Here is a 23,957-nt window from a genome sequence, read left to right as displayed (position 1 = left end):
ATTGTTTTTTTTAAAAAAAAACAAAAGCCAAATTCAGCATCCCTACCAATAGAAAGAGTGGGAACCACTAATCAGAGTCACTGATAATCATATAAGTAGGGATGAATTAACTAGGGTGGAGAACCTGAGGCTCTCTAGATGTTGCTGGACTCCAACGGCCAGAACAGATGGGAGTTGTGCATCCCATTTGAGTGCCCCAGGTTCCCTATCTCTGCACTAAAGCACAGGCCCTCTCTCTGCTTGTTTTCATTATAGAGAGAGTCCCTCTAACACCTCAATAACCTGTAACTCTGAAATAATGGAGACATAGGTAAAGGTAAAGGGACCCCTGGCCATTGGGTTCAGTCTTGGACGACTCTGGGGTTGCGGTGCTCATCTTGCTTTACTGGCCGAGGGAGCCAGCATACAGCTTCCAGGTCATGTGGCCAGCATGACTAAGCCGCGAACCAGAGCAGCGCACGGAAACGCCGTTTACCTTCCCGCCAGAGCAGTACCTATTTATCTACATGCACTGGCGTGCTTTCGAACTGCGAGGTTGGCAGAAGCAAGGGACCGAGCAACGGGAGCTCACCCCGTCCTGGGGATTCGAACTGCCGACCTTCTGTTCGGCAAGCCCTAGGCTCTGTGGTTTAACCCACAGCGCCACCTGCATCCGAATGGAGACATAACAATAGTTTTATGCTATTCTATAATTTATTATTGAAGCAGGCATTGCTCACACCACATCTGAAGAGAACACAATTAGCACAGTGTTCTTAATTTTTTTTAAAATGGTGTGTGTACTAACACAGATGGACATGAGTACGAAGTTACTAGATATATATATCTGTAAGAGGTTGACAAGTCATTATGGTTTGGGAAAACCCCAGTGGCCCATGATTTCTCAGTGGTCTTTGAAACCACAATGTCTCCTTGCAGCATAACTTATGAAGAGTTTGAAGACTCAGCCTCTGATCTTGAGAGAATGGAGAGCATCTGCTTTGCCACACAAAGTAGTTTCCGGCTTTTCCTTGTGTAATTTCGCCCAGCATTTGTATATCCAGCAAATGTCGGATTTCCTCATCCTGTTGGTTTTATGGTCTGGCAAAAGAAAAATGCTAGCAAGCATATAGAATGTCCGTTTTTCTACAAGGGCCAAAGAGAGAGGCAGGCAGGGACAGCGAATGTGGGATATTTTGGAGATTAGCATAGTTTCGCTCTGTTGATCTTGATCTCCTTCGCCATGGTGGTGCAAGCTTCTGGGAGCCGTTAATGGTGCCAGCAATTATCAATTACAATTAAAATTGCACCCCAAATGTAGAAAACCCCATCTTGGGCCAGGGAGCCAATGAGAGTTCTTCTGAATAGCAGCAGCAGCTGCCCAGTCTATGGCCAGTGCAGTTTTTTAACTGTTCCAGCTTGCTACAGACCCAAGACATAGGCTGAGATCCCACCACCCAGCACAATCCTGCTCCCCCACCAACAGCCTTCATTTGAACAGTTTTGTCAACACCTTGCTTTCCAAATGATGGCCGCTGTACCGATGGAAGTTTGAATCACTGAGTCATTAAGCAAGTGGAACAGAACTTCCCCTCCCTCTCCTCTTCCTGCCTGCCTCCTCTGCCCCAAATCTGCTCCAGAGCTGTGTGGAAAACCCCAGATAAGACTTGAGGGTGCAGCGGGGAAGAGGAATGTACCATCACATGGGTAGAAGTTGTTCTCCTCCTGCAATGGCTTCCAGACCCTCCAAGTGTCCCTATATTCCAGGGACAGTCCCAGATTTACAGAAGCCATCCTGGTTTCTGATTTGATCCCAGAATGTCCCACTTTTCCTTACTGGAGAAATGCTGGAGGGTATAGAGTTATGCAACCCCCAAGCCAAGGAGATAAGTAACTATACAACCTTTAGAAGAAATCTGAAGGCAGGCCTGTATAGGGAATGTTTTATTATGTTTTCATATATGTTGGAAGCCTCCCAGAGTGGCTTGGGCAACCCAGTCAGATGGGTGGGGTAATAATAATAATAATAATAATACCTTGGTTTTTGAACATCTCCATTTTCGAACATTTTGGTTTTCAAAAGCCATAAACCCGGAAGTAAATGCTTCGGTTTTCAAACTTGCCTCAGAAGTCAAACATACCACACGGCTTCCGTACTGAGTTTTCAGTTTTCAAACATTTTGGAACTTGAATGGTGTTCCAGAACGGATTCCGTTCCAAAACTGAGGTACCACTGTAATTGAATAGGACGTCCTTACTTTCATCAGAGAAATATTGGCGGCTATGGGCTTTGTTGACTAGTGGGTAGACATGGCAGACGACACAGCGATTTCTCCAAAGCAGCTCTTTATTTTGTAAGCTGGAACAGAACTGAACAGCAAACAGCTCAGCCGGCCTGCTTTTATAGGCAGCCTGCTGTCAACATTGTAGCAACAACAACCCAGGGTTTCCCAGCTAAAATAACTGACGTGGACCTGAGTGAAAACTATCTACAGTACACCCCTGCTGGCCCAGGGTGAGAACTTCAGTACATAACAGGCTTCATTGTATACAACCCTGAATGTGGGAAAGTGATTTGTCTGAGGGGTTGATTTTGTGTGCGCCTTCTTTTCCATGTGTGTATCAGGAGACACAAGATTTACAGAGAGGAGCGCAACCTCACCTCGGACTCAGTAACACAGCTCAGGCAGGAGGCAAGCTGGCTCCAGTTCCACCTGGGAATCAATCGCTATGCCTTGTACCCACGGTCTAGTCCTCCGATTGACCAGCTCCTCCGGGACACGCAAAACTTTGGAACCATCAGCGCTGGTAAAGCTTCCTTTCTGAACTGCCACCTCCACCAGATCATGAACTGCAAGCGCAGAGCAAGGTTGGGGGAATTAATGCCAGATTAGTGGCCGGGGTTTTTTTCTTCTTCTTAATGAAATGCCATTGCACCCAGCTATTCACTAATGTGGATAGGGAAATACTGGGCTTTAAGGGGCTCCCTTTGTCTTTAATTAAACACTTCCCGTTTGCACATCCAGTCCATTTTATTGCTTTCCAATGAGCACAAGTATAGAGAGACAACAAAGGGGTAGTTTGTTAATTGCCCTTGGAAAAGCTTCCTTTAATTATCACAATGTCCATTACTGTCGCCATGAAAGGGAAGCACTTTGATTACTGGTTTCCTCCCATTATTATTGTTGTTTCTGTCTCCATTTTTTGGTAGCTAATAATATAATTTTGCTATAAAATAGAGGAAAAGGTCATTAGAAAAGAACACATATGAAGACCTGCTTTCGAAAGCCCTCTTGATTACAAAAGCAGTTTCCGCCACATGACATAGTATTTTATAATAATAATAATAATAATTTATTTATACCCCTCCCTTCCCGGTTCAAAAACCGGGCTCAGGGCAGCTAACAACAAATTTAAAACACTTTTAGCAATTAAACCTTGAATGCATCTAAGAGTGGGCTTCTAAACCCGGCTGTGGGTTTTACCCTCTCCCTGCCAAAATTTCCTATAGTGCTCTTGTCATGACTAAAGGACACCCAAAATACGCCTGCCCCCCCCCCAAAAAAAATCGTCATCATGCAGAGTGTCGGAAGACCTTAATACCCCCTGCTAGGACAATTACATGAGTTCTATCACACACCTCATCTCCTAAAAAAGCATTCCTATTGAGTGAGCCTGAAGCTCATGGCTTTTCGTTTTCATTCCAGACTACAGCCAGGATGAGAAAGCATTGCTGGGTGCCTGTGACTGCACACAAAGTAAGTCAAGTACATTCGTTTCTACAAGTCACAGGAATAATAAAACCATAGAATCTTAGAGTTGGGACCCCAAAGGGTCATTTACTCCAACCCCCTACAGCGCAGGAATTTCATCTAAAGAATCCCTGACAGATGTTCATCCAACTTTGTTTTTAAAATTTCCAATGAGGAGGAGGTGAGGAAAATTGGAGGGATTTTAATACGAGCGTTCTCTATTAACATGGCCATTAACAAAGCAATTACATTGATTATTAGTTTGTGTTTTGTGCCACCCTAAAATTAACTTTGATCTGCTGCTGCTGCTGCTGCTTGCTTCCTTCCTTCCCTTATTCCATAGATATTATAGGTTTTGTTTTGCATTTTCTTACGCTCTGTAGGCAACCAACCGCCTCTATATGCAAATATATTTTAATTACATTGTGAATATTACAAAAACCGAGCTGGGTCAGTAATCCAGAATTCTTTTAATCAGCTTGGCGTGCATGGAAACGAGCCACTTAAATTGGATGGAGAGCCTTTGACCCAGAACACTTCAATCAAAGTTATGCCCCTAAATTGAAATTTTCATATTCATAGAACAGCAGCCTGCTCTGGCAAGGCATCTCTCATTTCCTAGTGGAGTAGTAGGCAAAGTCTAGATGCTAATAACGGGTTGGAACAGAAACGCAGAGCAAAATGAGCCGCTGGTTTCAGTCCCTCTCACTCCCACCCATACCTGTAGCGTGTGTGGCTTGTCTCTTTAAGAAGCAGGCATAGCCTGTAAGAAGAAACTCATTTCCCAACCTTGGGGGGGGGTAGTCCCCCCCTAGTTAACTAGGAACTGGTTGGAACCTCAGTCTTGGATATATAGAAAGCCCCCCTGTTATACAGAGTGCTGTTCTCCTGAATTCAACACAGCACTAAGTGGGTTAGGCATTGCAGAACAAGGTCTGCTCGTGCAAAGGGACTTTTCCCCCTCCTCTCTGTGCCCCCCACATTAGGGATGTCATTTTAGGGAATTCATTTGAGGAATTCAAATCTGCTTTTAGCTTCATAAGTCTACATTCGATGAAGAAACATATAAACTGCATTTGCAAAACCAAAGGATTTTAATTTTACCTTCTTAAAATGTCAGGTAATGCTAAAAGATCATAATCATAATAATAATAATGTTGTTGTTGTTGTTGTTGTTGTTGTTGTTGTTGTTGTTAAGTGTATGTGTCTAACAAACACTAAAAGTATTTGGCAATCATTTTTTAAGGATTTCTATGTAATTTTACACACATTTTGCTTACCAAGCAAAGCTAAATTATGTTAATTTAACCAAAGTATAATTTGAATTCCCAAGTCACGTAACATCTTTTAAACAACTCTGATTTTTGGAATTTGAAAGTTGAAGAATTCAGTACACCCTGCCTCTGCATGTACCCTCAGCATGTTTTAGGGCAGATTTAGGGGGTGTGGGGCGAGGAGTGAGGGGAGAAAAGCCCCATTGCATGAGTGGAGCTCACTCCAGGCAACAACTTAGTTGAATCCCACCTGAATAACTTGCCAAGTTAACACTGAAGAGTTTCCGTTTTCACAAAAGTCTGTTTGAACAATGAGCTGAGCATCTCGGTTTCACTTTCCAGTTGTCAAGCCCAGTGGTGTGCACCTGAAACTTGTTCTGCGGTTCCAGGACTTTGGCAAAGCCATGTTCAAACCCATGAGGTAAGCTCAGTTCACCTGAAAACGTTTGCCTAGCCGTTGCTGTTCTTTATCTTGTTTGGCATGGTGTGCATTTTCATCATGATGACACCACCATGAACAGAGGGGAAAGTGCAATGGTAAATCCCAGGTGGTATTCAGTGGTGACTGTTTACAGAAGGGAACCCCTTAGTGGGACGGGAGAAAAGTTTGAAGAAGAGTTTGGATTTGATATCCTGCTTTATCACTACCCTGAGGAATCTCAAAGCGGCTCACAATCTCCTTTTCCCTTCCTCCCCCACAACAAACACTGTGAGGTGAATGAGGCTTCAAAGAAGTGTGACTAGCCCAAGGTCACTCAGCAGCTGCATGTGGAAGAGCAGGGAATCGAACCCGGTTCACCAGATTACAAGTCCACTGCTCTTAACCACTACACCACACTGCCACTTTCACTGATTTTCCCCACTTCCCCCAGCGTACCCTACACTCCCTTTAAATCTGTTTCAATCTAGAACAGATGGGGGGCAGTACAAAGTGCTGCAAGGGGGGGAGTGCTGCTAAAAATTGCCTGCCTCCCTCCTCGTTCTGCTAACAGATTCTCTTCTGTCAGGGGACCTTCACCAGTAGGTGTCAGCCATTCTTAATAAGGCACAAAGTTAAGGAATAAGGTTGTGGACAGGGAATTAAATGCAAAAAGAAAGAAAGAAGTGAATTGGACCATTCTTGCTCTGAGTGAACAGGACATTAGCTTTCCCTTTCCACTCTGGCACAAGATGGTAACTGAAATCAGTTCTTCTACAAGGGTGAGGAAGATGTTCCTGGACCACAGCTCCCTTCCTCACTGGCCATTGGCCATCCTTGGGGAGAGGCTAATGGGAGTCCAATAACATCTGGAAAGCCTTACTCAACAAAGAGACAGATAGGTAGCCGTGTTGGTCTGCCATAGTAAAAAAAAAAAAAAATTCCTTCCAGTAGCACCTTAAAGACCAACTAAGTTAGTTCTTGGTATGAGCTTTCGTGTGCATGCACACTTCTTCAGATACACAAAGAGTCAACAAAGAGAGAAAGAGAAAGAGGGAGGAAAAGCACACAGGAAGTGTGAGAATGAGGTATGTTTACTTAATTGAAATAAAAATGAAAGCTGCCACCTGAGCAACTAAATCTTAACTGATTATTTGTATGGGATTTTTATTTTTATTTTTTTAAAAAAATAAATCAGTTGGATTCCCCCCCTCTAGAGATTGAAAAAAAATGCTTCTCGTTTTTAGATGATGCAGCTCTATGTCACAGCAGCAGCCATCTTAGAAGAGGCATACCCTTTGTGTGAGAGAGTATAAAATGACTCTTCTAAGATGGCACCTGCTACCCACCCACAGGTTTTGTAAGCACTTGCTTGGCAAATAATATTCTGATATATATATATGTTTAAATTATCAATTCTGTCATAGAGGTGCTCCTGGTGAATCAGTCAGCAGAGATTACTAGTTAGAAAATTTAAAAAAAAACCCAACAGCCCACCAACATTAACTGAACACAATTAAAGTTAAGCTAAGGTTGAAGGAGGCCTTATTATTTTGCAGCCCTCTTGTGCAGACTTGCCTCACCTTTAAAAAGGGGGGTAATAGGTACCATTTTTCTGTATTTTAGAATAAGCACAGAGACACGTTAACACAGAGACGATTTCACAGTCGTCTGTTCCGACAATCATTTGTCCTGCTTCTCTAGTTGTACCATAAATACTTTCCTTGCACTCAGGAGGATGTCAACGGTTATGCAGAAGGAATCTCCTTTCTCTTAGTGACCCCTATCTTCCTTTCAGACAGAAACGAGATGAGGAGACTCCAGAAGACTTTTTCTATTTTGTTGACTTTCAAAGGCACAATGCAGAAATAGCTGCCTTCCACCTTGACAGGTAATTTGGTGCTCTTGCGCTCACCCCTTCTTTGGACGTATATTTGGGGCCTAACCTTACTTCAGGGAGAAGAAAACAAGATCTGCAATGCTCAAAAGCCCAAGGAGTGGTAGTGTTGTCATAAGAAGAGATTCCTTAGGAGAGGGGATTTAGGGATCTGCATTCAGATTTCAACAATACAGTGGTACCTCGGGTTACATACGCTTCAGGTTACATACGCTTCAGGTTACAGATTCCGCTAACCCAGAAATATTACCTCGGGTTAAGAACTTTGATTCAGGATAAGAACAGAAATTGTGCAGTGGCAGCAGGAGGCCCCATTAGCTAAAGTGGTGCTTCAGGTTAAGAACAGATCTCCAGAACGAATGAAGTTCTTAACCCGAGGTACCACTGTATATGACGTCTGTTTCAAGCTGCCCATAGTATGCCTTTCCTGGTATATGCATTTCAGTGGCCACAGGCATGAATATTGGTGTCTGGGATCATCAGGAAAGGCTATGGCATGTCATCTGTATTGTGTTCTGAAGGTGCCAGGTTTAATCGCCACCATAACCAGGTAGGGCTGAGAAACACACACACACACACACACCTGTCTGAAACTCTGTAGAGCTGCCAGTTTGTACAGATAAGTGTTGCTCAAATTGTTGCTCAAGCCAGAATTCTTTGAGCTGGTGGAACACGTTAGTTGGATCCCACCTAGGAGAACAGAATGCTGGACTAGATGGGTCTTTGGTCTGATCTTATGTTCTTAAAACACGCACAGGCCAGAGGAGCTGCCACCAGCACAGATGAGGAGCATGAAGCAAATTGTCTGAATTTTCCAGCACTTGTCACAATATGTTCCTTATTTTCCAATATCGCTCCCTACTCCAAACCGTTCCAGCTCTACAGGACATTACGTACATCCCTGGTTTTACACTCCTGAAGTGTGAATCTTTTCCATTTCCTAATAGGAAATGTAACCGGGCCATCCCAAAAGCTAGATCAGTCTTGCACAACATGTTTTTGCACCACACGTTAAACACCAGCTTATGTATGTATGTGGCAGCCTATTATGGGCTCAATCCACCTCCCGCTTTAGTTGCCTGTCAAGCCTCTGGCGGGCTGCAAAAATATGGCTGCATTTGGCTTGGTGTGTCTCACCAAGTCCTCAGTCAGACCCAAGCCAAGCTTTCGTTTTGTTTTTGTGTTGAGCAAGCAACAGGCTAAAAAGCAAGTTCCAGCCGACTTGGGGGGGCATTTTTAAGTGACTTCTGTGCCAGTATTAGTCAGTCTGCCTGGTGGTTACTGACTCACCAGCCAATAATGTTTTGCTCTGCTGAGAAAACACCACCGAGCCCACATAGCACCATTTGCAATTTTCGATGGTTTGAATCAGCCTCGGCAGTAGAAATAAATGTCCCACTTGGAAGGGTCTTCCGAGAGTTTGCAGGTTGTGCAAAGCTCTCGCATGGACGGCACATACAGAGCGTCAGTCAAGAGCCTTTCTGAATTGCCTCTGTACCGAGAGCAACAATAGCGAAATGGCGCCACAACAAGTGAGGCTGCAGCTGGTCTGCATATTTGTAGACAATACACGGTTGAGCATGCGCATGCGGGAGATGTGCCAAGACACAGAGAGAGGACATGTTTTTGGATGATGGGCCACTAATGGGGACTGAAGAATGAAGAAAATCTTCATGGAGCTGCTTAAGTTGACTGGCTACGCACACACACACACACACACACACACACACACCAGTGGCTCTCAAAATATAATGTGCAATTTGGGGGCATAGGAAGTTGCCTTATACCAGTGTTTCTCAAACTTGGGACTCCAGCTGTTTTTGGACTACAACTCCCATCATCCCTAGCTAGCATCCCATCAAAGATGATGGGAATTGTAGTCCGAAAACAGCTGAAGACCCAACTTGGGGAAGCACTGCCCCTGTACTAAGTCAGCCCATTGGTTCCTCTAGCTCAGGATTGTCTACACTGACTGACAGAGGCTCCCCAATGTTTCAGGACGGGCTATTTTTCCTCAGCCCTACCTGACGATGCTGTAGTTTGAACCCGGGGCTTTCTGCATTCAGAGCAGATGATCTACCACTGACCAATGGACTTTCCCTTAAGACCTGTGATGATCAGGGCTCCCTGGTGACTTAAATATTAACAACAGCAGTGAATATTTTCCTCCACTTAACAGCACAGGACGATGCTTTGCAGTTGTTTGCTCTTGGAGCTTCGTTATCAAAGCTTTGTTTTACTAAGTATTTGGGAACACCCACACACACCCATTATTTTTTTTAAAAGTAATCTGACGCAAAGGAAGACATGACTGTTCTTCTTTCAATAGGTATGTAGAATTTCAGCAGGAGGGGGGAAACCACCCCTCATTTATGCAACTATGAAAGGCAGATGGTTCTTCCCCCTCCTGAGCCACTGGTTGTCTCAGTCATGTTGCACCTATTCTCTGGATACTTGGAACGCAGGAAGTGTTTTTATGCCAAGCCAGACGACTGATCCATCCAAATCAGCCTTGTCTACAGGCTCTACACTGAAGGACAGCAGCTCTCCAAGGTTTCAAAAGGGTCTCCTTCCTGTTAGGTTGTGGGTGAGCATATCAGACGAGACAGCGATTCTTCAAACAGCTCTTGTTTATTCACAGGCCAGGACAGAACTGAACTGAAGGCTTCAGCCAGCCTGCTTATATAGAGCGCCACTAGAACGCAACAGTAACCATTTTCTAAAACTATCCAATCACTGAATGTCACTTTCGATCCCTTATTTGCATAACTATCTACAGTATCCCCCTGCTGGCCCAGGGTGAGAACTTCAGTATATAGCACTTCCAATCCCTGCCTTGGGATTAAACCGGGAGATCTACTGCATGCAAGGCATGCTCGCTGCCATCAAGCTACAAATAAAAACCATGAGCTGCAAAGGAAACAGCTTATTTGATATTGATATTTCATCTCAAGTCACATTTCTGCCCCCAACTTCTGTTGCAGAAATTCATCATACGAAAGGGATGAAAGTTGAGGTCCGATTTAAGAAGAACTGAACCTATGAATCATACATTTTTATCAGTCAGCTGAGTGCCTCTCTACAAAGGAGAGCAAAACTTCCTTCTTTTTCACCCTGAAATCTTGGCAGTGAAATGAGTGTTTTGGCCTTGCACCATCTGTCATTTATTCACTATGATTATTCTAAATTGTCCTGAGGCTTAAAATTGTTCCCTTATCTTGTAAAAAGGAAAGAGTTGTCCTTTTCTTTATTGGCAGGAAAATTTTAGAAACCGGGTGTTGGGCGCAAAGCGGGCGCAGCCTTTTCCTCGGTCAATCCCTTCAGTCATTAAACCAGATCACATTCCAGCTTTGCTGAGGTTCTGTTATGTGGGGCACTTAGCGCACAATTTAATCTTGCCTGGACTTAATGGACAATGCAATGTAAGCCCACAATGTAAAATCTGGCTTCACAATTCTCAGCTGGCTGTCATTATTCAAAATAATCTAGTTGGGAGAATAGCCAGTGCTTCACTAAATGCAATAAAAGTAATGTAATATATATACCACGTTGAAGAATGCAGGGAACTTTAAAAGAATGCTCTGCAGGAAACAGAATTGGCACATTCTTCTTCATACACAGTAAACTACAGATAATGCCATCGTAGCAGGCAAACCCATTTGGCTGGATTCCTACTCAAGAGCGTACTAAATATATTGGATCAGCTGGCCAGATCTGGTCTGGGGAAGTGTGCTCAGTTTTACAATGGGAAGAACAACTCCCCCTGCTATGGATTAATGGGAAGGGTCTGCTACTTCTGTTTACTCTAAGAAATACAATCGTACTTTGGTTTTCGAACAGCTTAGTTCTTGAACGTTTTGGCTCCCAAACGCTGCAAGCCTGGAAGTGACTGTTGCAGTTTGCAAACTATTTTTGGAAGCCGAACATCCAACGGGGCTTCCACAGCTTCCGATTGGCTGCAGGAGCTTCTTGCGGCCAATCGGAAGCCGTGCTTTGGTTTCTGAATGTTTTGGACTTCTGGAACAGATTCCGTTTGACTTCCAAGGTACGACTGTACTTTCCTAGCTGATGCCTCCCTTCTCCCCACTGCAGAATCCTGGATTTCCGCCGCGTCCCTCCGGTGGTTGGGAGAATGATTAACGTTACAAAGGAAATCTTAGAGGTCACCAAAAATGAAATCCTGCAAAGTGTCTTTTTTGTTTCACCAGGTAAGTTTCACCTGCGCTATCTGCAGAAGAGGAAAACAACAGCTTTCCAGAAGCTGTGGTTTTAAGAGCTGCTTCAAACATGACACAGATATCTCTTCTACATAGGAAAAAACACGCACGGTGCAAACCGCACAGCGTGTGTGACATAGTGATTGCCCTTGCATCTCATGCTGTGGATACCCTGTGCTAGGAAGCTCTGGCGTATTTGTTTGTTTGGAAAAAATGTATGAGCTGGCCACAGCTTTCCAGAGAGCATGCATGCAGCAAAAACAGCACAAACAAGATCAGCATTTGTGATAATTGCAATTTTTCTTTTAAAGACTAGTATTTGCCCAGGACATTTGTCACATATGACACATTGTACTCCTCCATCAGGAAGAGTGTGGCCTAGCGATGTTTGCTCTGCTTCTTTAATAAAAGGCAAATGATTTATACGATTTGAAGAGAAATGTTTGCTCTGTTTTGCTCTGCTTCCTGGCATCTAGCCTTGTCAGTGATAGGGGACCATGCTGCTACTGCCTATCCCAAATGTTCAAAAAATCACAAGCCACTCCACAAACCGTTGTGATTTATGAAGTGTATAAATAAAGGTGGGTTCAAAATGATGCCTCGTATGTAACTTAAGATGTTATTTCCCCTGTGATCTTAATGACATATCGCTTTAATATGAGAAAATAACTGATCTCATGTTTTCACCAGGGTTCCCCAGATTCTTAAAACTGTGCAGCGCTGCATTAGCCCTCTCACTCATAGATTCTGCTCTCTCTGCAGCCAGCAATGTCTGTTTCTTTGCCAAATGCCCTTATATGTGCAAGACAGAATATGCCGTGTGTGGGAATCCTCACCTGCTGGAAGGATCCCTCTCTGTTTTCCTACCATCTCTCAACCTGGCACCAAGAATCTCCATCCCAAACCCATGGATACGATCCTACACCTTTGCTGGAAAAGAGGAGTAAGTGGGTAAATGAATCTCTCTCTTGGCCTGCCCTCAACTCATATTCTTATTTATATAGCACTTGAAACTGACTGCATATTTTGCAGTATTTGTTGGGCTTAGCAGTCCTTCAGACGTCGGAAGTATTTCTATTTTATGAAGGTTAAACTAAGGGTGTCGTCCTAAGCATGTTCAGCTTGCTTTACCAAACTATTGTATTGCTGTTTCACTCAAGACGTGGGTGGCGCTGTGGTCAAAACCACTGAGCCTAGGGCTTGCCGATCAGAAGGTCGGTGGTTCAAATCCCCACGATGGGGTGAGCTCCCGTTGTTCAGTCCCAGCTCCTGCCCACCTAGCAGTTCGAAAGCACGTCAAGTGCAAGTAGATAAATAGGTACAGCTCCGGCAGGAAGGTAAATGCCATTTCCGTGCACTGCTCTGGTTTGCCAGAAGCAGCTTAGTCATGCTGGCCACATGACCCGGAAGCTGTACGCCGGCTCCCTCGGCCAGTAAAGCGAGATGAGCGCCACAACCCCAGAGTCGTTTGCGTCTGGACCTAACGGTCAGCGGTCCCTTTACCTTTACCTTTCACTCAAGAACGTGCCTGAGAATGACTTTACTGAATGTTTAGAGAAGAGGCACAGAAGACCTGTTCTATCTCAGAACAAGTGCCTGGTTGAGAATCACCACTGTTCTTTGGTGCAAGAAGCCTAAGCTTTTGTCCATCGATAGAGCACTTGGCCCCCACCCATATCCCTAACTTTGGTTTGTGGATATCATTTCAGAAAAGCATGGGTATGTTGTTCCTTTTACCTACCCCTGCCAGAACAAAACAGGCCGAGATCTGATGCCACCAGAAGTATCACTGGCCAACTCATTCCCACGCAGAAGAGATTGACAACTCTTCTAGAAAAGTAGCTACCTGCTCAAAAGCAGCACAGACCAGGTTTCCCCAATGCATGGTGCTTGGCCACAACTCCCATCAGCCCCAACTTGGTACCCTCCAGAAATTGTTACACCGCAACATCTAGAGGACACCAGATTGGGGAAACCTGGTGTTATATATCCTAACTAAAGAGCCAGTGTAATAAATGCAGGACTAGTTCCCGACTATTTCAGAAAAAAAGGGAGGAACTCCCAGAATAGTTGTGCTAGCATTCAACCCCTTCCTTTGGCGTTTCTCGCAGATGGGAAGTGAATCCACTCTACTGCAACACAGTGAAGGAGATTTATCCTTACAGCAGCGGCACTCGGCTACTCAATATCATCGACATGGCAATATTTGACTTCTTAATAGGTAAGTGGGAAACAGCAAAGTAATAATTAATCTCATGGATCTGACACGCTGTCGCGGATGTTGCAAATGTCGCTTGCTATGTTGAAACCAGATGGCTTGTAAATAGTTTGGCAGCACTGGTAGCATGTTTTCAGCTCTGAGATCAGCTTGTTTCTAGCCGTTGCGCAAAAGTTTTCAAACACCAGTGACCTGTATGTCAGCTTCGCCTTTGAGCCAGTGTCACCAACTGGGCTCAACCACTTCAGCCCCGACTGGGACAGGCGAGCTGGGGTAGCACTTCCAGAGACCCTCTTCTGCAGGAACAGGTCTAAGTGCTGTGGACTCACAACTCAGAGCTGTGAGCACTGAACTCACTTCCAGAAGACAGCAGTGCACAGCAGAGCATAAATCACTCGGATGACGGCGCTGAAGAATATCTTCTTTTATTCACTACAGCTACTGTACTATACAAACTATACACAAATGGAGACGCTGGACTGCACTGAGTGTTACAGCTGCTTTCTGCAGTGACCTTATCTACACAGAGATAACACTCAGTCTCCCCCTTTGAAGTGAGGCTGGAGCGGAATAAGTAGCAAGCACAGTCCGCCGCCTCCTCTCTGGAAAATGAGCAGATTCTTGCAATGGGAGGGGTGAAATCTCCTCACTGTATGCATCTAGCTTGCTAAAGGCTTATAAAGCAGAAATGCAATAATAATAATAATAATGAATATATTTATACCCCACCCATCTGGCTGGGTTTCCCCAGCTACTGTGGGCGGCTTACAACACATAAAAAAATGTAAAACGTTAGATATAAAAAAATTCCTGATACAGAGTTGCCTTCAGATGTCTTCTAAAAGTCAGGTAGTTGTTTATCTCTTTGACATCTGATGGGAGGGCGTTCCACAGGGCTGGCGCCACCACCAAGAAGGCCCTCTGCCTGGTTCCTTGTAACCTCACTTCTCGCAGTGAGGGAACCACCAGAAAGCCCTTGGAGTTGGACCTCAGTGTCCAGGCTGAACGATGGGGGTGGAGAGACTCTTTCAGGTATACTGCTTAGGGCTTTAAAGGCCAGCACCAACACTTTGAATTGTGCTCGGAAATGTACTGGTTCAGGACCAGTGTTATATGGTCTCGGTGGCCACTTCCAGTCACCTGTCTAGCTGCCGCATTCTGGATTAGTTGTAGTTTCCGGGCCACCTTCAAAGGTAGCCCCCATGTATAGCGCATTGCAATAGTCCAAGCGGGAGATAACTAGAGCATGCACCACTCTGGCGAGACAGTCCACCAGGTGGCAGGTAGGGTCTCAGCCTGCGTACCAGATGGAGCTGGTAAACAGCTGCCCTGGACACAGAATTGACCTGTGCCTCCATGGACAGCTGTGAGTCCAAAATGACACATCACATCCTTTTTCTACTGCTGCTGCCTCCTTCTCCTTGGCCCGATCTTTCCTTTAGCTGCAGGAACCAAACAAATAGGAATCTTCTTTGCAATGACAGTATCAGGCTTGAATCCCTCCTGTTCCAGTTTGGGGCCATGGCAGAAGCAAAGAGGTTAAAGCCCTCCTGGTTTAGCTCCTAGTGCAAGGGTCCCACTGGAAAGCCACGGCAAGCCACTATTTTTCAGGCTTAGCTCCTAAAGGGATGACACGAGTAAGCTCCCCTCGCTTTTGAATTGCTGTGGCAAATACTTTCCCTATAGCACTCCCCTTCAAAGTGGCCTGTCTCTCTGCAGATTTCTGGCTCAATGCAACCAAAGGTAAGACTCCTAAGCTCCATTGATTTCAGTGGGGGAGTTGAAGCGCATGCCGAACGCTCATCCATTGATCAACAGGGTTTTAAAGTGCTTAACAGCTGGATGCATCAAGCTTGCCCTCTGAGAGTTCTAGGTCAGTCCTAATAAAATAGAATGGTGATGGATCTGTTGGAAGAAAACAAGTCTAAAACGGGGAAAACTCTAAGCGTGTCTAAGTGTTCATAACTAACATCAAGTATTTCCTCTCCTCCCTTAGCCAGTGCAGTTACACTGTCATTCATTACTATCCCGCCATCTGACATGGTGTAGGCATTTCCAAACCATGTTATTTATGTCTGTCTGCTCCTATCAGGGCCTTCAAAAGTAACTCAGTGGGGTTATTTTCCTGCCGTATCCCATCATGCATCCTTGCAGAACTTTGGAACAAGTAGATATCACAAGCCTATCTTATAAGCAGCCATTTGATCCAGATAAAAGCCATTTTTGTGTCTTGCTCGCTGTTTCCTGTTTAGTTTCAAAGCTGCTATTAATACATTGATATTATACCTCAGATAATGTGTCTTGCATGAGATCTCAAGCAGTTGGATTGGGTTAGTACTCTGGAAGTACCAAATGCATTTCCTTCTCTGTTTTGAAAGGCAACATGGACCGTCACCATTACGAGATGTTCACAAAGTTTGGAGATGATGGCTTTTTGCTCCATTTGGACAATGCAAGAGGGTAAGGAACCCCACAAATTGCATCTGGGACCTAAAGGGGGAAAGAGCTGGTTCTGTGGGGAGGAATAGTCCATCCTGGGTCTCAGGAACAAGACTCAAGAAGTTACTCTGCGAGTCTTGGGATATAAATTCTGTGGAACCCCTCTTGGAAACCATGATGACCAGGCAGTCTTGAACTAAGGCCTGTGTTGGCTTAAACACTGATGTAGCAGTCGTCGCCACCATCCCAGGATTCTGGGAATTGTAGGAGGAGGGTGAGCAAGAGACTTGTATTGGAAGATTCTGCAGATGCTCAGTGAATTCTGTTGAACAATCATGGCAGGTTCTTACTGAATCCCCAGCAGGAATTCTACCTCATTCATGAAGGTACACAGAACAATGGCACATGAGGACTACCTGGGCACACTTTTGTGCCATTGTCATTATATAACCTTGACAAAACACACAAATAGCAAGATAGATAAACTTTATTCGCATTAGCCAACGGCTATAGCAACATAAAACAAGCAATATATGCAATTAAAAAGACAACAATGGGTAAAAAGAACAATCAGTTGACCAAGATTATTGTTCAGATAGTGGCCCTTAATCTCACTGCACCCTTGATAAACCTAGCAACCTTTGCTGTTGTCTGATCATTTTGATCGGATAAAAGAAAGAACAATGTGGCCGCAGATGGGCGGCCTGGGATGGTAAGTAAGAGTGGGGTGATGATCTCATTCCTCAGATCTTTATAAAGGGGACAGGACAGGAGAACATCAGCCACTGTTTCCAGATTGCCATCTCCACATGGGCAGAGTCGTTTCTCAATTGGAATCTTTTGGTATCTGCCCTCAAGTACGGCAGAGGGCATCACATCCAATCTGGCCTGTGTGAAGGCGCGTCTGTATTTTGGGATAGTTAAAATATACAAATAGCAATAAATAAACAGCAAAGGGGGCACATTTATCTGTGGACCACCACCTTCCCCCAATCTGGTGCCTTCCAGATGAAGATGGGACTACAACTCCCATCATCTCCCATAAGTAGCTATGCTGGCTGGAGAGCATGAGAGTTTTTCATCCAACAAAAAATCTTCTGCAGAGTAGCCATTAATACTCTACAGCAAATGTTCTCATAGTGCATCTAACCCACACTACATGAAAATCTGAGAGGGTCAGAAACCACAAAACTGACCGGCTGCTACAAACATTTATTTATTTAGACCTGGAAGCAAATAAACTAATTTGAAAATAAATACTGTGCTGTTTATATTCCTAAGGCATTTGAAATGCAAATATTTGCATTGGCTTGCGGCCTAATGCAACAGGTAATGTCACAAGTCGTGTGGTAAATCCTCAGTTACGGATTTTCCCATAAATGAAGATGATTCAGGTAAATATATCCATATATAAGTAACCTTTCACCTCCTGTGCTTTCAATTTAAGATTTATAGTATGATTTCCCATTTCATATGACATCTGAAGGCAGCCTTGCTCAGGGAAGTTTTTAGTGTCTGTGGTGTGGTGTTTTTATGGGGTTTTTTTGTTGGGAGCTGGGGCAACCCAGTCAGATGGGTGGCAGATAAATAATACATCATCATCAACATCATCATCATTATTATTGAATTTCTTTTGAAAGCAGGTACAAAAAAAAACCCCAAATTGGCACCGTTAACCCCCCTCCCCATCCCATTGCTATATCCCATCAACCTGATTTGCATCAAAAAGCTCAGGTTAAACTGGAAATTTTTCAGATGCCTTGGTGTGTGGTTTAATTTAGCATGTTTATTTTTCTTGTATTTAGTAGACAACATTAAACGCATTGCAACTGCAGCATTTGAAATTGGAGTCCATTCCGTGTTACAACTTGTGGATTTTTCTCCATGGAAAAATAAGAGCACTGGGATATTTTCTGCCTCATGTCACTAATCACTGTACTTGAAGCATTCCAGTCTCTGAAGTCTTGGGTGGTTTGGGCACACCTTTTACATTTTGTTTGTTTCCATAGTTTTGGGAAGCATTCCCATGATGAGATCTCCATCCTGGCTCCACTCGAACAGTGTTGCATGTAAGTGTCATTCCCAAGTTATTTTGGATTGAACTGAAAGGCTCAATTGCAGCTCCCTGGGCCGTAACAAGCAGGCGAACACATCTTTCACCTGGTGGCAATGGAGTGAGAGACATCACTGCACCACTTCTCACAGGTCCATTTCTGTGTCGGTCTGCAAAAGCTCCCTCAAATTGCAAGTTAGGAAAGAATGGTGTATAGTACTCTTGGGAACTGGAAACGGGAATGATGGAAGTCATGGGAATGGTGCTTTCCCATGGCTCCCAGTGTCCCTGGGCACTTTCACAAACAACGCTCATACAGCTAGGACCCAAAGCACTGCCACAGCATTTTCCAGCATCTCCACATTGCCCTTTGTCATAAAAACTTGAGAAAATGGGGAGGACTAGCCAAAAAGTCTCCCAGGAGCTACTGTGGGGCTGGGAGATCACCCCATCTCCTGCTGGTTTTGGAGTTCAGGTCATTCCCCGCCACCCAACATTTGACAACATAATTCACTTCCCCTGAATTATTTCTAAAGCAGACTAGGCCAAGTCTGTCCATCACTCAGAATGAAGTCCCAGTTGCATGCAGACTTCAGCATTTGGATGTGTAAAGGGGTGCCCACCTATTTCCCCATCAAACATGCCATTTGTCATAGCTGAAGGAAATTGAGACATTTCTTTTGATCCCTGCCAAGAACACTCAGATTTTATTGTCTTCTAAAGGGACTGAAAGAACCCGAATGCCATCAATTACATTTGCGTCCCCCTCCAGCCATTAGGGGGCTGCTCATAAATTTTACTGCCTGAATCCTCTTCAGGCTACTGCTTTATTAATTCATATAAATCAAAAGCTAGGCCTTTAAAAAACTGTGTCAAGGGTTATTCATCCTCCCGTGTTCCTCTGCCCCAACACATCTTAACTATTTTCACCATACTCCCTGTGTATTTCTGTGCCCCCGAATGTCAGTGGCATCATCCCGTATAGTTATATTGAGCCTCCAGGTTGACTTTCAAAAGCCATTATTCACACCTTACAAGCCTCCTGGTTTATAATTATAGGGTTGCCAATAAATCCTTGCACTGAACTCCAAGTCTGTGTGATTTAAATTGGCTCCTGCTCACACACCTTTCCTGAACTAATCTCGTCCTCTCAGCCACAAACTTCTGACTTTTAAATGCAGGCAGCCTGCAGCAACATCAAGCACTGCTATAGCATCCAGCCATTTATTTTACCCCTGTTTGAACAGAATAGAGAATCAGCAATGCAAATTTCACTGATATGGAAGGGTTTTTGCCTACCTCAGTTTTTGCATTACCAAAGAACACTCCCACCCCCAGGTGTGCACAGATGCATTGACCTGCAAAAGTTAGTTGCAGGTATGGCTATTGCAGGGTTAGAAGTACTCACCTTCTTCTAGCTATCAGTTCAGAACAGAACCCCTTCTTTCCTCAACCAGTGGGCAGGTGATGGTGGTTGGTTTTTAAAGACACTTGTCTCATTTAGCTATTTTTAAACATTTGTTCGGGACGCGGGTGGCGCTGTGGGTTAAACTACAGAGCCTAGGGCTTGCTGATCACAAGGTCGGCAGTTCGAATCCCCATGACGGGGTGAGCTCCCGTTGCTCGGTCCCTGCTCCTGCCCACCTAGCAGTTTGAAAGCATGTCAAGTGCAAGTAGATAAATAGGTACCACTCTGGCGGGAAGGTAAACAACGTTTCCATGTGCTGTTCTGGTTCGCCAAAAGCGTCTTAGTCATGCTGGCCACATGACCCGGAAGCTGTACACTGGCTTCCTCGGCCAATAAAGCGAGATGAGTGCCGCAACCCCAGAGTCGGCCACAAATGGACCTAATGGTCAGGGGTCCCTTTACCTTAAACATTTGTTCAGTTCCTCTTTTCTTAAAAAAACTTTTTTGAAAAAAGTCATGTCAATTCAGATTGAAGAAGAGCGGCTTGTGATTCCCATACAGACCAACCAACTAGCACCATGGACAGCCAGCTTCTGCTATAAACCAAAAGAAGTGCTTGCTCCTAAGTTTGATTCTTTGAATAAGGTGGTATGGCCAAAAAAAAAAAAAAAAAGGAGTTTATGGCTCCACTGGGCTCACTCAAAGGGTGGAACCCAATGCAGTGCTGTAAATGGATTAATGCATGTAGGGAACCAGGTCCACTTGTACAAGACAACAAGAGGTCCCGGGCCCTAAGGAAGTCATACTATCCTCCACCAGGGCCAGGGCTTTTTCAGTGATGGCTCCAAACTGGTGGAATGCTCTGTCCCATGAGACTAGTGCCCTTCAGGATTTAACCTCCTTCTGTCAGGCCTATAAGACAGAGCTATTTCGCCTGGCCTTTAATCTGAATTCCGCCTGATCTTTTATTTCCCTTCTCTTCCCTTCCCCTCCCCTTTTTATGAAGATCACCCACTCTGAGACCCCACAGCAAATTCCCCCCTGGCCTCCTCGCTGGCCCAAGTAGGACCAATTCAGCCAGCTAGCCCTGGGGATTATCTGATTGATTTTTGAATTTTATTGTTAATCATGTTTTTATACCGTATTTTATGCTGCTTTTATAACTAAGTGTTTTAAATTTGTTAGCCGCCCTGAGCCCGGTTTTTGAATCGGGAAGGGCGGAGTATAAATAAAAATTTATTATTATTTATTATTCTCCCTGACATGCCCCCAAAACCTTTTATGGAGTTTTCTCAAAGCCTCCCGCGCAGATTTAGGGACGCAGGGGTACACAGGAAAGGGGGTGGGGGAGAGCCCCATTGCACAAATGGACCTCATTCTGCACACATTGCAGCTTAGTTGAATCCCAAACAACAGCTATCTATATCCAAAGTCTAGTTTCTAGATTTCTGGCTGTAAGGTTTGGCAAATGTACATGCAGAATCTACTAAAAACAAGGTTGGAAAACATCTCATCTGCAGTCCCATCAAGTGTCCCAATTTGGCTTGCGTGACTATTTCCCCCAAACCACGTTATGTCAGGAATGGGGCAGGGTACATAATGTGAGCTCCCTCACCAGCTCATGGCCTTGCTTCAAGAGGGGAAGTGTTCCCTTTGAAACTGAAGCTGAAACAGGATAGAAAGATGCCTGGGGTTTTGTTTTTTTGCAGGCACCGGCTGAACGGGGAACTTCTCTTTGCAGTGCATACTTGCAAGAAGTTAGCTTATATCCCCCCACCCATTGCCATCAGCTGACGGGTAGGAGAAAGTAGCGCTTTGCCAGTTCTGTGCTCGGCACTTCCCAAAGCGCTGAGCACTGAGCTGGCAATGCCCCTTGTGCTGTAGTTCCCAAGTACAAGAGATTGTGGCAGCCACGTGATGGACAGCTGGGTTATCTTTTGCAGCCCTACTACTTGACATTGTGGGGAAGCGAATCGGAAACTTTCTCCAGTCCAAGCACCTCTGCATGTGTAACTTGGCATTCATACTATGTAAACTGCTTAGAAGCCTATTTTGGCATTAAGTGGTGTATGAAATGAACAGTAATAATACTGTTCGCAACAGGGCCACAGCCCTTCCCTATACCCCCAAAGCACATTTTATCCTTGCAACTTCACTGCCGAGTATCCAAAACCAGCTTCCAAACATCTGGAGATGGGAGGAAAGACTTCCCAGAAAGCTTAAGCCACCGCGTTGCTATTATTTATAACTGCGCACAGGTCGCAGAAATGCATATTTAAGTCCATCCAACTTTCAGGAGCATCTGAGACGGGGAGGTAGAATTTTGCTTTTGCATAATGAGCATAATGAACCTTGTTTTCACCCATCCTCCTTCAGAATAAAGAAGACTACGTTATTACGGCTACAGCTCTTGGCGCAACCAGCCTACAAACTCAGCGACATCATGCGGGAATCCTTGCTTGAGGACCACCTAGCACCTGTGCTTACAGAACCCCACCTTTTGGCACTGGACAGGAGGCTACAGATCATCCTGAAGGCGGTGGAGGAATGCATAGAGGCTAATGGAGAGGACAATGTTGTGATCGATGCTAAGCCCCTGGAGACAGATGCCTTTGACAGAATGACACAGCCAAGCTAGAGACCTAGGGGATAAACCAGAACCTGAACTTTTAAATTGGTGACTGTCCGCCCCCTACCCCTGGACAACTGTGATTGACAAGAGGGATGGTCTCTGTCACACCGAAATCTAAACATGCTGCTGGGCAGGTGATTAAAGACTGCACCATGGGTCTGAGTCTCCTTTGCATATGCATAACCAGAAATCTTATCCCATTATCACCACCAGTGACCTTTGTGCATCTTCTCCAGGAGACCTGAATAAATGGGGCACTCTGTAGCTGCAAACCAGACATATTTTGGGTGATGATGTGGTTTCACGGGATCTGCCCATGCCCCTGTTACTTCAGGTTGTTGTGATTTTTTTGGGGGGGGGGACTGGGGTCCAAAATAAAAGGGGGGGCGATGAAAGGGAGGCGTGCCTAAAAACGTATCTGTGTATACCCACATCACAATTTAAGGCTATGACACCAAGTTAGCACTCAGGGACGTTCAACAAGTGGATAACCACAACAGAAAGACCAGCAACCCTGGACAAAAGGCGAAGGGGAAAATGCCGGCATGGGGAAGTTGTGGAACTGATACTTCTCCTGGTTATAAATGTGGCAACTTACAGGGAATAGTATTGGAAGGCATGCCTTTTACCCACGAAAATACTGGTGTTTTTTTTAAAACAAACAAACTACAACCTAACATGTATCTAGGCAGCTAAATAGAAAGTTCTCTTTGCCATCTACAAAGTAATTCATACATTGTGATGCAAGGGTGGAATTCAATGTTATGCTAAGGCAAGTATGGCCAAACTTGGCCCTCCAGATGTTTTGGGACTACAATTCCCATCATCCCTGACAACTGGTCCTGTTAGCTAGAGATGATGGGAGTTGTAGTCCCAAAACATCTGAAGGGCCAAGTTTGGCCATGCCTGTGCTAAGGCGACTGTTCTATCAGCGTAAGCATTTTCTCCTTGCCATAAAGAACAATCTCCCCTCACACACTGCTCTAGGGGTCCTCCCAAACAGATTTGGGGAGGGCACAGGGGAGAGAATGGAGGGGAGGAAGTCCTGTTGTGCTAGTGGGACTTTGTAGCATTGCCTTCTGCTAAAGCAGGGGTAGGGAACCCAAGGCCTGGGGACTGGATGTGGCTTAATCGCCTTCTCAATCCGGCCCGCGGACGGTCTGGGAATCAGCATGTTTTTACATGAGTAGAATGTGTCCTTTTATTTAAAATGCATCTCTGGGTTATTTGTGGGGCATAGGAATTCGTTCATTTTTTTTTTTTTTTCAAAATATAGTCCGGCCCACCACATGGTCTGAGGGACGGTGGACCAGCCCATGGCTGAAAAAGGTTGCTGACCCCTGTGCTTGAGCAACAGCTTAGTCGAATCCGGCCACAGGGCTTCAGATAATCCTCAAGATCACAGCATGCAGGACAGTGGCAGTACTGACATGCAAGATATAAGGGCAAAATGCACATTACAGCAGCGACATGAAGGAGCCACTACATGAGTATGCATATAAATTCTGCCATCCAGTCTGGGCAGGTACAGTCTAAGAACTGAGCAGATATATTGAAACGTATCAACCCCTAGCCATGCTAACTTCTCCACACACCCCAACTGCATCAGAGCAGGGAAAGTACCTGTATTTTACAGTGGGAGACTTCTAAGCAGCTATAAAACAATAGTG

General features: G+C 44.8%; 1 protein-coding gene across 1 annotated transcript in view; it reads left to right on the top strand.

Annotated features, from left to right (window-relative positions):
• The window catches only part of FAM20A (FAM20A golgi associated secretory pathway pseudokinase), a gene marked incomplete at its 5' end in the record, with an annotated part of 56,163 nt that extends 33,548 nt beyond the window's left edge, over nt 1-22,615 (top strand). Inside the window, 10 exons of the mRNA XM_082212589.1 lie at nt 2,606-2,787; nt 3,687-3,737; nt 5,348-5,426; nt 7,222-7,314; nt 11,413-11,528; nt 12,300-12,480; nt 13,649-13,758; nt 16,134-16,215; nt 18,204-18,263; nt 22,032-22,615. Coding sequence (XP_082068715.1) covers nt 2,606-2,787; nt 3,687-3,737; nt 5,348-5,426; nt 7,222-7,314; nt 11,413-11,528; nt 12,300-12,480; nt 13,649-13,758; nt 16,134-16,215; nt 18,204-18,263; nt 22,032-22,293 — 1,216 coding nt within the window. The 3' untranslated portion in view covers nt 22,294-22,615. The remainder of the gene's footprint in view (nt 1-2,605; nt 2,788-3,686; nt 3,738-5,347; nt 5,427-7,221; nt 7,315-11,412; nt 11,529-12,299; nt 12,481-13,648; nt 13,759-16,133; nt 16,216-18,203; nt 18,264-22,031) is intronic.
• Nucleotides 22,616-23,957: the final 1,342 nt, after the last annotated feature.

The sequence above is a fragment of the Podarcis vaucheri genome (genome assembly GCF_965113315.1).
Source record: "Podarcis vaucheri genome assembly, chromosome: 2".
NCBI lineage: Eukaryota > Metazoa > Chordata > Lepidosauria > Squamata > Lacertidae > Podarcis > Podarcis vaucheri.
This window is presented reverse-complemented; position numbering and strand designations above follow the sequence as displayed.